Here is a 14,729-nt window from a genome sequence, read left to right on the forward strand (position 1 = left end):
TTATTTACAACATCCAACCCCATCCCCCCCAGTGTGAAATAATAGGAGGACAAGTCAGCTGGAAATTAGATTACAATTTTATGCTTTGGTTCACTGTGGGGAGGCTGCAGATGGATGTAGCGGTAAGCACATTTAATGCCAAAAATGGCAGCCAAGGAGCCCAGCCTAGACCTTTCTACGGTTAATGGACGCCACTGTGCAGATTTAATCAAGCACTCCGCCAAACGCCCGAGGTGTGCCCCGGCGCCGGCACCACAACAGAGCCAAATGATTGGTTCATGCTGAGAACTCCATCCCTGACTAAATCAAATCCCCCCTCCCCCACACACACACACACACACAGGGTTTTATACTGCTGAGTAATCCCAGGCAGCGCTAGGCCAGGTTACACGATACTGTTGACAGCACTCAGATACATAGCAATAGTACTGTACCATCTACTGAGGAAGGGGCACCTGGGTGCTGGCTAGAGGGGGAAGGGAGGCGCACAAGTGCTGACAGCTTTCCCTACATCTCTTATTTAAGGATATAGGTACACGGTTCATTTCCACGTTGACAATGTGTGGGCTAGCATGGTTGGGCTGTCAGAGACATTAGGTCTTGATAATAGCAGTGGCCTGGCTGATAAATAAGCCTGGTATTTAGGCTTTTGTCAACAGACTTCAAGCTGCAGAACAGTTTGCTGTTAGCTGTGTTATGAACGACTGTCTAATTAGAGGATAGAGCCAGGCCCGGCGTGAAGTAGAGTGTCCTGACAGACACTCTCATCATTAACACTCCCTCCCCCAGTGTTAGGTTGTCAGTCAAGATGTTGGACTGACCGTCACGACTTGACATTGACTGTCAAGTCCAAAGCAAAGATACTTTAGCGCCAATGAGATAACAGACTTTCTAGCTAAGTGCCTCAGGCTTTGAGACAATGTCCACATTTTGGAATCGGTTTACCCTCAATATGTGTGGATACTTGGACTGGCTAGTGCAGGCTGTCTCTGGGATACCAAACAGGATCCGGGCTTTAGTATTCATGTGGTTAGAGTGGGCCAAAACAGAGCCTAGTGGAGGGGTTGGAGCCCAGTACTGGACCTCACAGGTGATTAACAGTCAGTACAGTTGCAAGCCAGTAAGACTATTTCACATTCAGAGCTGAATCTTGAAAAGCTTTCTTTTTTATAGCTCCAGGGCTTCAAATAGTGGTTTGGGTCTCCGGGGAGCCTGCCATGATAAAAAATGTATCATAGGATTTTCATTGAAGCTAATGTGTGAGCCTCTCCACCAGCGGATTGATTTGTCGTGTGTGTGTGTGTGTGTGTGTGTGTGTGTGTGTGTGTGTGTGTGTGTGTGTGTGTGTGTGTGTGTGTGTGTGTGTGTGTGTGTGTGTGTGTGTGTGTGTGTGTGTGTAAAAGTTCAGATGCTTTCTCGCTTTCTCCTCTCATCCTCTATGGGCAGGTCAGAGGAGAAATGTTCAGTGGTTGAATGTGGTGAGGAACTGTGAATATGTGTGCGTGAAGTGCTTAAATCCTTTTGGACTGTAATGCGATTTGGGATTAAATAAATCATTGTGTGTGTTCACCAGTCTCCCTGTTGGCCTCCTCTTCCTCAGTGGGTTGAGAAGGGTCGTAGTAGTCTGCACTGTAGCGGAAGCCCACAGAGTTATAGGTGCCTTCATCTGCCAGAGCTTCACTCAAACGCTTGTATTCTTCCTCTGTGTGGGACAAACATACACATTAAAAGAGTCATGAGAATGGTACGGTTAATTTATTGGAAAGCACAGTCATAGAAGGCTACTGTACGGATTGCCTCTAGCATGAGACAAAAGAAGTGGATTGATTCAAAATTATCATTCCATCCATCCTAGCTAGTTTCAAGGATGTGAACAGTGTCGTGAGTTGAGATAACAGAAACTAAACCAGATGGAATTTTGTCTTACCCCTTTTCTGTTGCAATTCATCTCATAGTAAAGGACGGTGAGGAATGAAAGACAAAATCACATCTAACATGATCAATATTTTTTATGTGTCTCGTGTTCCCACAGTGGACAGATGGATAATTGCTTAAGCCCCACTACCCAAGGGCAAACAGCATGAGGGGACAAAAGTAACACAAATTACATGATGACTCATGCAATCCTGTCAGTTTGGGAATTAAACACCATATTTCCCTTAAACAGTCACTTATCTAATCGTCAGTGCCATTTCATTATAAGTGACAAACTCCTTGTTATAAAGTTTGCAGCATTGCTAAAATAACCTTAGGCTAGTCTGTGTTTGTAGCTTAACACTTCAACTGCTAAAGCAGCCAGTTTGACCGATCAGGACTTATTTATTTTTTATTACTCTGCCATTTTTTTACTCTCCCATTTATTTACTCATGCCCCCTTCCATCCTTGACTTTTCCTAAATAAGTATATATAACACACTGCTGTTGTTTGAATCTTATATCACAAACAAAACTGGAGTTGCCCTCATAAAACTGGTTGTGTAATTGCTTTTTAAATGGTTCTCCTGCTGCTCCTCCTCCACCCAACAGTAGGGCCTGCTCCGCTCCTTCTTTCCGACAGTTGAAAGTGCAATGCATAGCTGATACTCACCCTGATAATTGCCTCGAAACTGAACCTACTATACCGATACTAATTTCACACATATAACAGATTAAATCAATTAGTATGATGAGGAGAATGGGTGAGTTGATGAGCGAGGGGAAACGAAAGAAGCATAATGATATAATCACCAGTGGTGAATGAAGAACATGGTGGGCCATTCTACTGTAATGATCCATTCTAATTATATGCCTAATTTTAAAATGGTATGTACCCAATATCAGTTCACCAAATCCAGTCTACTCTGGCCTACTTTGAGTAGGCTAAACAGCGAGCGTGTGCGTAATTGTACATGACGAACTGATTTCGAGCTCTGGGAAAATATCCACATCGAGCAGCAGGCGTGAGTGTCAGAGAAAGTGATGCGGCTTGTGGAACCTTATGTTGGCAATGAGTGCAATGTCACCATGGACAATCTCTTTACCTCATTGTCATTGGTGAACAAGATGCATACAAAGAAAACAAGTCTGGCCGACACCATGAACAAAGTGAGACGGGAATTCCCCCCCCCCTGAACAAAGTAAGGCACCTGCACAGGCGTTGTACTCCACAACGGTGCTGAAAAATGACAACAGGACACAATCAAGAGAAAACCGGACACTATTACGCACTACAACCAAACACAGGTACGTCAACGTGTGTCAAGCTCATTAGCTTGAAGGGGGGGGGGGGGGGGTTGTCTTTCGATGCCCAGTGGATGTAGTGTTATAATGCTCTTCCTCCCGGGGAAGGACTGCCCGTTCCATGATCTCGCCATCACGGTTGACAACTCCATTGTGTCCTCCTCCCAGAGCGCTAAGAACCTTGGCGTGATCCTGGACAACACCCTGTCGTTCTCAACTAACATCAAGGCGGTGGCCCGTTCCTGTAGGTTCATGCTCTACAACATCCGCAGAGTACGACCCTGCCTCACACAGGAAGCGGCGCAGGTCCTACTCCAGGCACTTGTCATCTCCCGTCTGGATTACTGCAACTCGCTGTTGGCTGGGCTCCCTGCCTGTGCCATTAAACCCCTACAACTCATCCAGAACGCCGCAGCCCGTCTGGTGTTCAACCTTCCCAAGTTCTCTCACGTCACCCCGCTCCTCCGCTCTCTCCACTGGCTTCCAGTTGAAGCTCGCATCCGCTACAAGACCATGGTGCTTGCCTACGGAGCTGTGAGGGGAACGGCACCTCAGTACCTCCAGGCTCTGATCAGGCCCTACACCCAAACAAGGGCACTGCGTTCATCCACCTCTGGCCTGCTCGCCTCCCTACCACTGAGGAAGTACAGTTCCCGCTCAGCCCAGTCAAAACTGTTCGCTGCTCTGGCCCCCCAATGGTGGAACAAACTCCCTCACGACGCCAGGACAGCGGAGTCAATCACCACCTTCCGGAGACACCTGAAACCCCACCTCTTTAAGGAATACCTAGGATAGGATAAGTAATCCTTCTCACCCCCCCCTTTAAGATTTAGATGCACTATTGTAAAGTGACTGTTCCACTGGATGTCATAAGGTGAATGCACCAATTTGTAAGTCGCTCTGGATAAGAGCGTCTGCTAAATGACTTAAATGTAAATGTAAATGTAATGTGTTAAAACTCAATGTGTTAAAACTCAATGCAATAAAATATACATCTTTGGACAGGAGGGGTACTTCTGTATGAAAATCAGACAACGACACAAAGGGTTGTTAAAAGTTCATTTAAAAAGTTCAACTTGACTGCATGTTCATAACAAGGCAGTACAACTGATGCCGATTATCGAAAATTACATGACATAGTCAGTCTCAACAATAGTCTATAATCAGTCATTCAACCAGACAGCGGCTGTCGGGGACCATAGCCCTTGTCCAGGCTGGGCGGTACACCGTATTTTATGATATATTATATATCGACCTTCTATAATGGTATTTGAATGTTTGGTTTGTTGAATGTGAGTAGGCGTGTGTAACATTTACATTTAAGTCATTTAGCAGACGCTCTTATCCAGAGCGACTTACAAATTGGTGCATTCACCTTATGACATCCAGTGGAACAACCACTTTACAATAGTGCATCTAAATATTTTAAGGGGGGGGGGGTGAGAAGGATTACTTTATCCTATCCTAGGTATTCCTAACGTAACGTCCATTTTTATAGTTTACTCCGCTACTAATCTTCACACAGACCCAGTCCCACCCCCTGTCACTCAAGGAGCGCATTTGTTGTTGCTTGACCACAAGACACTTTTGTTCAGTCTGCATGGTCAATGCAGCACATTTTTTTATTTAACCTTCACTTAACTAGGCAAGTCATATTCTTATTTGGAATGACGGCCTAGTGGGTTAACGAGGCCGTCATTTTACCCTGTCAGCTCGGGGATTCGATCGAGAAAACTTTCGGTTACAAGTCCAACGCTCTAACCACTAGGCTACTTGCCTTCCCTGCACATGCAACAATGTTTCCAATTGTATCTTAATATAAATCCACAAGCGTTCTATGATTACAATATTAGTTTATGTTTCTACATCTGCGAACAGCTAGTTTGTATTATCTTAGCATGTTATGCTAAATCGTGTTAGCCACTAATGCTAACCGCTAGTTAGCTGGCTAGCTAATAAAAGTACTGACTCAGAGCAGACGTGGGTAGCCAATACAGCCTGATACCAGTGCTGGTGGAGGCTTAAATCAGCATGTTATTTGTGCAACAGTGTCTTCTAAATCAAAGAGGAATAGGCAAAGCATGAATATGTTGGCTATACGAATAAAGATTTAATGTAGCCAAAGATTATAGGGTCCCCTAGGAAACACGGACCATCAATTTGGTTCCTTCACTGTCCCAATAACCCATCAATGGTATTTTCATTCGTTGTCATGTCAAACAAAACTGTATTCAAAGTTCCCACTATTACTTATAACTATAGAATTATAATAAATATTCTATGTCCATGATTGCAAAAGTTCACCCAAGTGTTTTGATCGAAATCGCAATTGCAAGATTTGGTTAAAAATAAGGCCTGGTATTTTGCCCATATCAAGGCAGTGTGGAAATGATCTCAAATGAGTGCAGGAAAAGCAGAAATGTATGAATATGCAGGAAATTATTTTAGGTTGAAGTTGAATTGAACAGTATAAAACGATACGAATGGAGAAAGACCCATTGAAATCATTTAGAATATATGTTTCCACCCTAGGGTTACACACTACTCAAAGCAAATTTAGAACTTTTATTAATCAAAAACATCAAATACCATATGACATTTTGGCCATATCGCCCAGCCCTATCATGGACCATACAAACCTACTTACTAGAGGGTCTGCATGCACTGAAATGACCCCCGTACTTTAGGCTACATAGAATCTACCCTCTCAAACTCTCTCATCATCTTTGACATAGCTTCACTACCATACTTTTCTTTGCCATCCAAATAGGAATCAGATCAGAATGTGGAAATTGAATGGAGGTTATTACCTAGGATAACATGGCCTTTCTGTTGCCAGTACAGAGAGAAGGGCACATTAGCATACTGTAATCAGAACAACCTTCCAGTGCCTGAAAACATTCTGTTGATGGAGGTGTTGCAGAATACATCACTGAAACTACAGCCTTTTGAAAGCTCATTCTGCCCGGTGAACATAAGGGGATTCCTTCCATTATTCACTTTGGCACCTTATGTAGAACCTAATTGTTGCATAGTGTTTTTGTTTTCCTTTCAGTTAGAACTTCCAGTCATCTGAAACTGATGCCAAATGCAGAGGCTGAATGTCCCCACAAATGTGCTATTGAAATGCATGAGCACTTCGTGAAATAATGAATTCACCACTGTCTTCCACAGCTTATCCAGATGAGCCGAGGCATTGCACAGCAGTTCAGACACCACAGACAGAGTATGATGCCCCCAGCTGTGAATCTGATAGGCTTACCTTGTCTGGCTTCTTCCTCCAGCAGGTCTGTGTGCATGGCCAGGTACCGCTCTTCATCACACAGGGCCTCGATCCTGGCCTCCTCCTCAGACAGTTGGTAGTCTCTGTTCCACGAGCCCGCGTCGTACTCCGAGAGGTCATGTAAGTGACCACGCCCATCATACCTGTAGGGTGAAGAGAGGGGTTAGAGACATGGAGCAAGCCAATTGAGAGAAAAGACAACACATTGACCTACTTACCAACACAGGTTGGACCCTAAAACAAAGAGTTTTTAACAACAAAAAGTACTACCTCAGTCACAAGTCTTTCATGAGGGAGTGTATGGTACTGGAACTGAGCAATCTCGTCACAATACAGACACAATAACCTGAACAACTCCCGACATAGGCTCTCTAGTGCAGTTTTCTGGCAAACTTACTCTGTGAATCTCATTCCTCTCTCAACAAATTGCTACGGAGCAACATCCCTGCACGAACACAGAAACAAACCAAAAGAAAACAACTCGCCTCTTACCTTACAAGGTTCAAGTTTCCCCCCTATAACACTCACCAATCCTCCTATATCTGTAAAAAAGGTACATCCACACAAACCCGAGCACATAAATACCTATCCGTAAGAACCCAAACGGACGATATTTTCCTGCGTTCGCTCCCCTCTTCCACCTCTCCAGAGTTCCTTCGTCGAAAGAGAGAAGTGGGCACTGGGGTTGGCATTGGGGGGTCAGGCAGGACCCCTTAGCCTTAGGCTACTAGCTGGGGAAATAAGGGCTGGTTATGTGATAGAGACACACACATACATTGGAAACAAGAGACAGGCCCAAAAAGATTAAGGTGGCTCAACGAGACCATGAAGGGCCAACATAATGTCCCCCCCTTCATGGTTCAAGTGGGTTTATTTCCAAATAAACAAACAACTACTTTTACAGGTCATCATTGCCAACATGCTCTACAGCCTGCAAGAAAATGTTATTAGAAATGAACAACTGAAAGCAAAAGGGAAACAACTGAGCTGGGATACTTGGCAGGCATTAGTCAACAGTATAAGACCCTACATTTTGACATTAATTACTGTGAACCACCTTAATTCACATATTTGACATACAGTAGTAGTTTGGGTTGAATTTGCCGTGGTATTATCAACCAATTCGATTTCTTGGTGACTTGTTGGTAATGTTTGAAGTTTTCATTTGAATTCAGTTTTAGTGAAAGGCATTTAGATATGTTAGGTTGTTAACATCCAAATTGTCTTGGAATTAACTGAACTGAATACCATACTTAACTTAATATTCTCATGTTGAAGCTACCAGAGCAAATACAAATACACCAAGACGCATAAGCCTCCCTTAAAAAGGGCAATGGGCAGTTAAGTAATACAAAGTTGAATACAATATAACATGTAGACGATCTATAGTCCAAAACCCTGTAAACAAGTACATTGATGTATCCGTAAATATGAGGCAATTTTATAAGGGGCAATTTTAGACATCTTTCAGTCTCATGTAGAGCTTGTTCACTGTTGAAATATGACCCAAATAGTGGAGGAAGCCTCTGCTTCCTTTTGTTAATAGCTAATGTGTCTTCGTTTTCATGAGGCCAAAACTGACATTTATCAAGGAAGCTAGATAAAATGGTTTACACACAATTGTACTTTCATGTGACAGTTATATTTGGAAAACTACGCCTTCAGCAAAACAATAATCCGATCGGTCCCTTCGAAAGACAGATCTGATTAGGAAAGTTGGTTAGGATAACAATTCCGTCTAGGTTTGTTCAACCGACCTATCAATCAGGATGTTCTTGTCCCCCATCCATGGTATGAGCTGTTTGCCCTGCTCGTGGAAGTGAGCCCTCTCGTCGTCCCGGAACAGCTTGCAGGCATAGCCGAACACCAAAAGCTCGGCATATTTTTTGCTGTCACTCTCATTCTTCTTCACCGTCTTGTTGTTGTGGTCCCTCTTGCCCCCGCCGCGCCGATACATTCCAAATTAGCACGTGAAAACACGAAAAAGAAAGCTAGTGCGATAACTAACGTTAGATAGGATATATCACTACTGTTTAATTATTGTCGTACTACAAAGTCTTTCTTTCTTCTTTAAAAAAAGAGGTGCGAAATGCCACAATAAACATACTCACAAAAAACAGATCTAACATGTGCAGCCATGTTGGAAAAGTTAGTAAATATGCTTTATGGTTCATGTCTGCAGATTCGTTCATTCAACTTCAAGATGGAAAACACCACACGTAAATCAAATCTTTCATTCCCCCGATATTCTGATGAGAAAAAACTGGATTAATTATTTATTGATGTTGATAATAAATAACACATAATCTGTCATTTTATTAGCTACTACGTTCTCTTTTTGTATGTTGATTGCGCTACCATGTGATTGTGAAATAACTTTCGACAGAGACATGTATACTTCAGAACCCCTCGTCCAGCCTGAGTTTTCTCCTCTGTTTATCTCTGTTTATCTTGTGAAGTTATTTTAGAGCCAGCAGCTAAGTAATTGCGTGTTTTATTTCATTGATAAGGCCCATATATTTACAGTGAAGGATGTAATATGTTATTTTTTCGAATGACAACATAGCTACTGAGTTAATTGTTTGCTCTTTGTACCATCTGGTAAATTATTCATACACAAACACAAATAGCCTATTTGACATCTGTGCCTAAAATGCAATATTTATTAAAATATCTAGAATTAGTCAATGACAAGATGAACAATATATTCTTACAACATTATAACAATTTTAAACAAATGTAACCCCTTATCCTTTTACATTTTTATCAAAATACATGTATAATGTTTCTGACATCTTCAAGTACTCATGTGTAGTGATTATTATTTATCTATTTAGTTTTATTTTATTTATTTATTTCACGTTTACATTTTGAAAATATTTTGTGTTGATATTCTCTGTTTTTGTATTGTCAGTTACATTTGAATAATAATACAATATATATTTAGTAGTATTATTATTACTATTCAAATGTAATTATTTACACTACCGGTCAAAAGTTTTAGAATGCCTACTCATTCAAGGGTCTTTATTTTTACTATTTTCTACATAGTAGAATAATTGTGAAGACTTCAAAATGATGACATAACACATATGGAATCATGTAGAAACCAAAAAAGTGTTAAACAAATCAAAATATATTTTATATTTGAAATTCTTCAAATAGCCACCCTTTGTAAATAGCCATCCAACTACCTCAACCCCCATATTGTTTTATTTTAATTTTGCTCCTTTGTTTGCACCCCAGTATCACTACTTGCACATTCATCTTCTGCACATCTATCACTCCAGTGTTTAATTGCTAAATTGTATTTACTTCGCAACTACGGCCTATTTATTGCCTTACCTCCCTAATCTTACCTCATTTGAACACACTGTATATAGATTTAATTTCTATTGTGTTATTGACTGTACGTTTGTTGATTCCATGTGTGTTGTGCTGTTGTTTGTGTCGCACTGCTATGCTTTAACTTGGCCAGGTCGCAGTTGTAAATGAGAACTTGTTCTCAAAAAAATATAAAAAATAAAAATTGCCTTGATGACAGCTTGGTCCTGTCGCTGCAGAATGCTGTGGTAGAAATGCTGGTTAAGTGTGCCTTGAATAAATCACAGACAGTGTCACCACCAATGTACCCCCACACCATAATACCTCCTCAATGCTTAATGGTGGGAACCACACATGCAAAGATCTTCTATTCATCTACTCTGCGTCTCACAAAGACAAGGCAGTTGGAATCAAAAATCAAAAACATTTGGACTCATCAGACCAAAGGACAGATTTCCACCAGTCTAATATCCATTGCTTGTGTTTATTATCCCAAGCAAGTCTCTTTTTCTATTTGGTGTCCTACAGTACTGGTTTCTTTGCAGCAATTCGACGTGAAGGACTGATGCAGGTCTACTCTGAACAGTTGATGTTGAGGTGTGTCTGTCACTCGAACTCTGTGCAGCATTTATTTGGTAACTCTAATGAACTTGTCCTCTGCAGCAGAGGTCACTCTGTGTCTGCCTTTCCTGTGGCAGTCCTCATGAGAGCCAGTTTCATCACATTTTCATCCTGTCCCGGACTGGGTCTGTGATACCAACATGTTTCAAGCAGACCACCATAGTCCCTGTGCCCAAGAACCCTAAGGTAATCTGCCCTGCTAAATGACTTAAATGTAAATGTACTGCCCTGTAGCACTCTCGTCTGTATTAATGGAGTGCTTTGAAAGGCTGGTCGTGGCTCACATCAACACCATTATCCCAGAAACCCTAGACCCACTCCAATTTTCATACCGCCCCAACAGATCCACAGATGATGCAACCTCTATTACACTCCACACTGCCCATTCCCACCTGGACAAAAGGAACACCTACATGAGAATGTTATTCATTGACTACAGCTCAGCGTTCAACACCATAGTGCCATCAAAGCTCATCTAAACTAAGGACCCTGGAACTAAACACCTCCCTCTGCAACTGGATCCTGGACTTTCTGACGGGCCACCCCCAGGTGGTAAGGGTAGGTAACAACACATCTGCCACAATGATCCTCAACAAGGGGGCCCTTCAGGGGTGCATGCTCAGTCCCCTGCTGTACTCTCTGTTCATCCATGACTGCATGGCCAGGCACGACTCCAACACCATCATTATGTTTGCCGAGAACACAACAGAGGTAGGCCTGATCTCCGACAACGATGAGGCATCCTATAGGGGAGCAGATTAGAGACCTGGCAGTGTGGTGGCAGGATAATAACCTCTCCCTCAACGTGATCAAGACAAAGGAGATGATGTAGACTACAGGAAAAGGAGGACCGAGCACTCACTCATTTTCATCGACGGGGCTGCGTTGGAGAAGGTTGAGATCTTCAAGTTCCATGGTGTCCACATCACCAACAAACTATCATGGTCCAAACACACCTATCATGGTCCAAACACACCAAGACAGTAGTGAAGAGGGCATGACAAAGCCTATTCCCCCCCAGGAGACGGAAAATATTTGGCGTGAGTCCTCAGATCCTCAAAAAGTTCTGTAGATGCACCATCGAGAGCGTATGGAAACTGCTCGGCCTCTGACCGCAAGGCACTAAAGAGGGTAGTGTGTATGGCCCAGTACATCACTGGGGCCAAGCGTCCTGCCATCCAGGACCTCTAAACCTCTATACCCCCACACATGCACACTCTGTTAAGCTGCTGCTACTCTCTGTTTATTTTCTATGCATAGTCGCTTTAACTCAACTGTTATTTTACTGCATGCTCTTTAATAATTTGTTACTTTTAACTTATCTATTTTTTACTTAACACTTTTTCTTAAAACGGAATTAATTGTTGGTTAATGGCTTGTAAGTAAGTATTTCACTGTAAATCAAATCCAATTACATTTTATTTATCACATACAAATGGTTAGCAGATGTTATTGCGAGTGTAGCAAAATGCTTGTGCTTCTAGTTCTGACAGTGCAGCAATATCTAACAACTAATGGAACAATTCCACAACTACCGAATACACACAAATCTACGTAAAGGAATGGAATAAGAATATATACAGTTGAAGTCGGAAGAATTACATACCCCTTTGCCAAATACATTTAACCTCAGTCTTCCACAATTCCTGACATTTAATCCAAGTAAAAAATCCCTGTCTTCGGTCAGTTAGGATCACCACTTTACATACACTCAATTGGCCATGCTGCTGCTCCAGTTTCAACTGACCTGAGCCCTAGGACCATGCCCCAGGACTACCTGACATGATGACTCCTTGCTGTCCCCAGTCCACCTGTCCATGCTGCTGCTCCAGTTTCAACTGTTCTGCCTTACTATTATTTGACCATGCTGGTCATTTATGAACATTTGAACATCTTGGCCATGTTCTGTTATAATCTCCACCCGGCACAGCCAGAAGAGGACTGGCCACCCCTCCTAGCCTGGATCCTCTCTAGGTTTCTTCCTAGGTTCTGGCCTTTCTAGGGAGTTTTTCCTAGCCACCGTGCTTCTACACCTGTATTGCTTGCTGTTTGGGGTTTTAGGCTAGGTTTCTGTACAGCACTTTCTGACATAAGCTGATAAGAAGAGCTTTATAAATACATTTGATTGATTGATTGACTTGTGATCCATTTATTGAAGTGGCCAATTATTTCAAGTCTGTATGTAGGTATCAGCCTCTCTGTTAGTGATGGCTGTTTAACTGATGGCCTTGACATAGAAGCAATTTTTCAGTCGGTCCCAACTTTGATGCACCTGTACTGACTTCGCCTTCTGGATGGTAAGCGGGGTGAACAGGCAGTGGCTCTGGTGGTTGTTGTCCTTGATGATCTTTTTGACCTTTCTGTGACATCGGGTGTTATTTGATTTATTTAAGCTTTATTTAACCAGGTAGGCAAGTTGAGAACAAGTTATCATTTACAATTGCGACCTGGCCAAGATAAAGCAAAGAAGTTCGACATACAACAACACAGTAGAAATAAAAATAATGGGGTACAAAGGAGCATAAATAAATAAATAAATCAAATAAATACAGTAGAGTAAGAGGTAATTGTTTGGGCTAAATTATAGGTGGGCTATGTACAGGTGCAGCAATCTGTGAGCTGCTCTGACAGTTGGTGCTTAAAGCTAGTGAGGGAGATAAGTGTTTCCAGTTTCAGATATTTTTGTAGTTCGTTCCAGTCATTGGCAGCAGGTTTTGGGGGTGACCAGAGAGATATACCTGCTGGAGCGCGTGCTACAGGTGGGTGATGCTATGATGACCAGCGAGCTGAGATAAGGGGGGACTTTACCTAGCAGGGTCTTGTAGATGACATGGACCCAGTGGGTTTGGCCAGCCAACGAGAGCATACAGGTCGCAATGGTGGGTAGTATATGGGGCTTTGGTGACAAAACGGATTGCACTGTGATAGACTGCATCCAGTTTGTTGAGTAGGGTATTGGAGGCTATTTTGTAAATGACATCGCCGAAGTCGAGGATTGGTAGGATGGTCAGTTTTACAAGGGTATGTTTGACAGCATGAGTGAAGGATGCTTTGTTGCGAAATAGGAAGCCAATTCTAGATTTATCTTTGGATTTGAGATGTTTGATGTGGGTCTGGAAGGAGAGTTTACAGTCTAACCAGACACCTAGGTATTTGTAGTTGTCCACGTATTCTAAGTCAGAGCCGTCCAGAGTAGTGATGTTGGACAGGCGGGCAGGTGCAGGCAGCGATCGGTTTAAGAGCATGCATTTAGTTTTACTTGTATTTAAGAGCAATTGGAGGCCACGGAAGGAGAGTTGTATGGTATTGAAGCTTGCCTGGAGGGTTGTTAACACAGTGTCCAAAGAAGGGCCAGAAGTATACAGAACGGTGTCGTCTGCGTAGAGGTGGATCAGAGACTCACCAGCAGCAAGAGCGACATCATTGATGTATACAGAGAAGAGAGTCGGTCCAAGAATTTAAACCTGTGGCACCCCAATAGAGACTGCCAGAGGTTCGGACAGCAGACCCTCTGATTTGACACACTGAACTATATCATAGAAGTAGTTGGTGAACCAGGTGAGGCAATCATTTGAGAAACCAAGGCTGTCGAGTCTGCCGATGAGGATGTGGTGATTGACAGAGTCGAAAGCCTTGGCCAGATCAATGAATACGGCTGCACAGTAATGTTTCTTATCGATGGCGGTTAAGATATCGTTTAGGACCTTGAGCGTGGCTGAGGTGCACCCATGACCAGCTCTGAAACCAGATTGCATAGCAGAGAAGGTATGGTGAGATTCAAAATGGTCGGTAATCTGTTTGTTGACTTGGCTTTCGAAGACCTTAGAAAGGCAAGGTAGGATAGATATAGGTCTGTAGCAGTTTCGGTCAAGAGTGTCCCCCCCTTTGAAGCGGGGGATGATCGAAGCTACTTTCCAATCTTTGGGAATCTCAGATGACAAAAAAGAGAGGTTGAACAAGCTAGTAATAAGGGTGGCAACAATTTCGGCAGATAATTTTAGAAAGAAAGGGTCCAGATTGTCTAACCCGACTGATTTGTAGGGGTCCAGATTTTTCAGCTCTTTCAGGACATCAGCTTTGGGAGAAGGAGAAATGGGGAAGGCTTGGGCGAGTTCATGTGGGGGGTGCAGTGCTGTTGACCGGGGTAGGAGTAGCCAGGTGGAAAGCATGGTCAGCCGTAGAAAAATGCTTATTGAAATTCTCAATAATAGTGGATTTATCAGTGGTGACAGTGTTTCCTATCTTCAGTGCAGAGGGCAGCTGGGAGGAGGTGTTTTTATTC

General features: G+C 42.7%; 1 protein-coding gene across 2 annotated transcripts in view; it reads right to left on the minus strand.

Annotated features, from left to right (window-relative positions):
- LOC124006840 (splicing factor, suppressor of white-apricot homolog) overlaps positions 1-8,649 on the minus strand; it is a 150,779-nt gene extending 142,130 nt beyond the window's left edge. For both annotated transcript variants that reach the window (XM_046317029.1, XM_046317028.1), the window contains exons 1-3: positions 8,260-8,649; positions 6,482-6,645; positions 1,571-1,702 (exon numbers count right to left, since the gene is read on the minus strand). In XM_046317029.1, coding sequence (XP_046172985.1) covers positions 1,571-1,702; positions 6,482-6,645; positions 8,260-8,459 — 496 coding nt within the window. In that variant the 5' untranslated portion in view covers positions 8,460-8,649. The remainder of the gene's footprint in view (positions 1-1,570; positions 1,703-6,481; positions 6,646-8,259) is intronic.
- Positions 8,650-14,729: the final 6,080 nt, after the last annotated feature.

Source organism: Oncorhynchus gorbuscha, linkage group LG20, assembly GCF_021184085.1.
Source record: "Oncorhynchus gorbuscha isolate QuinsamMale2020 ecotype Even-year linkage group LG20, OgorEven_v1.0, whole genome shotgun sequence".
In the NCBI taxonomy this organism is placed as follows: domain Eukaryota; kingdom Metazoa; phylum Chordata; class Actinopteri; order Salmoniformes; family Salmonidae; genus Oncorhynchus; species Oncorhynchus gorbuscha.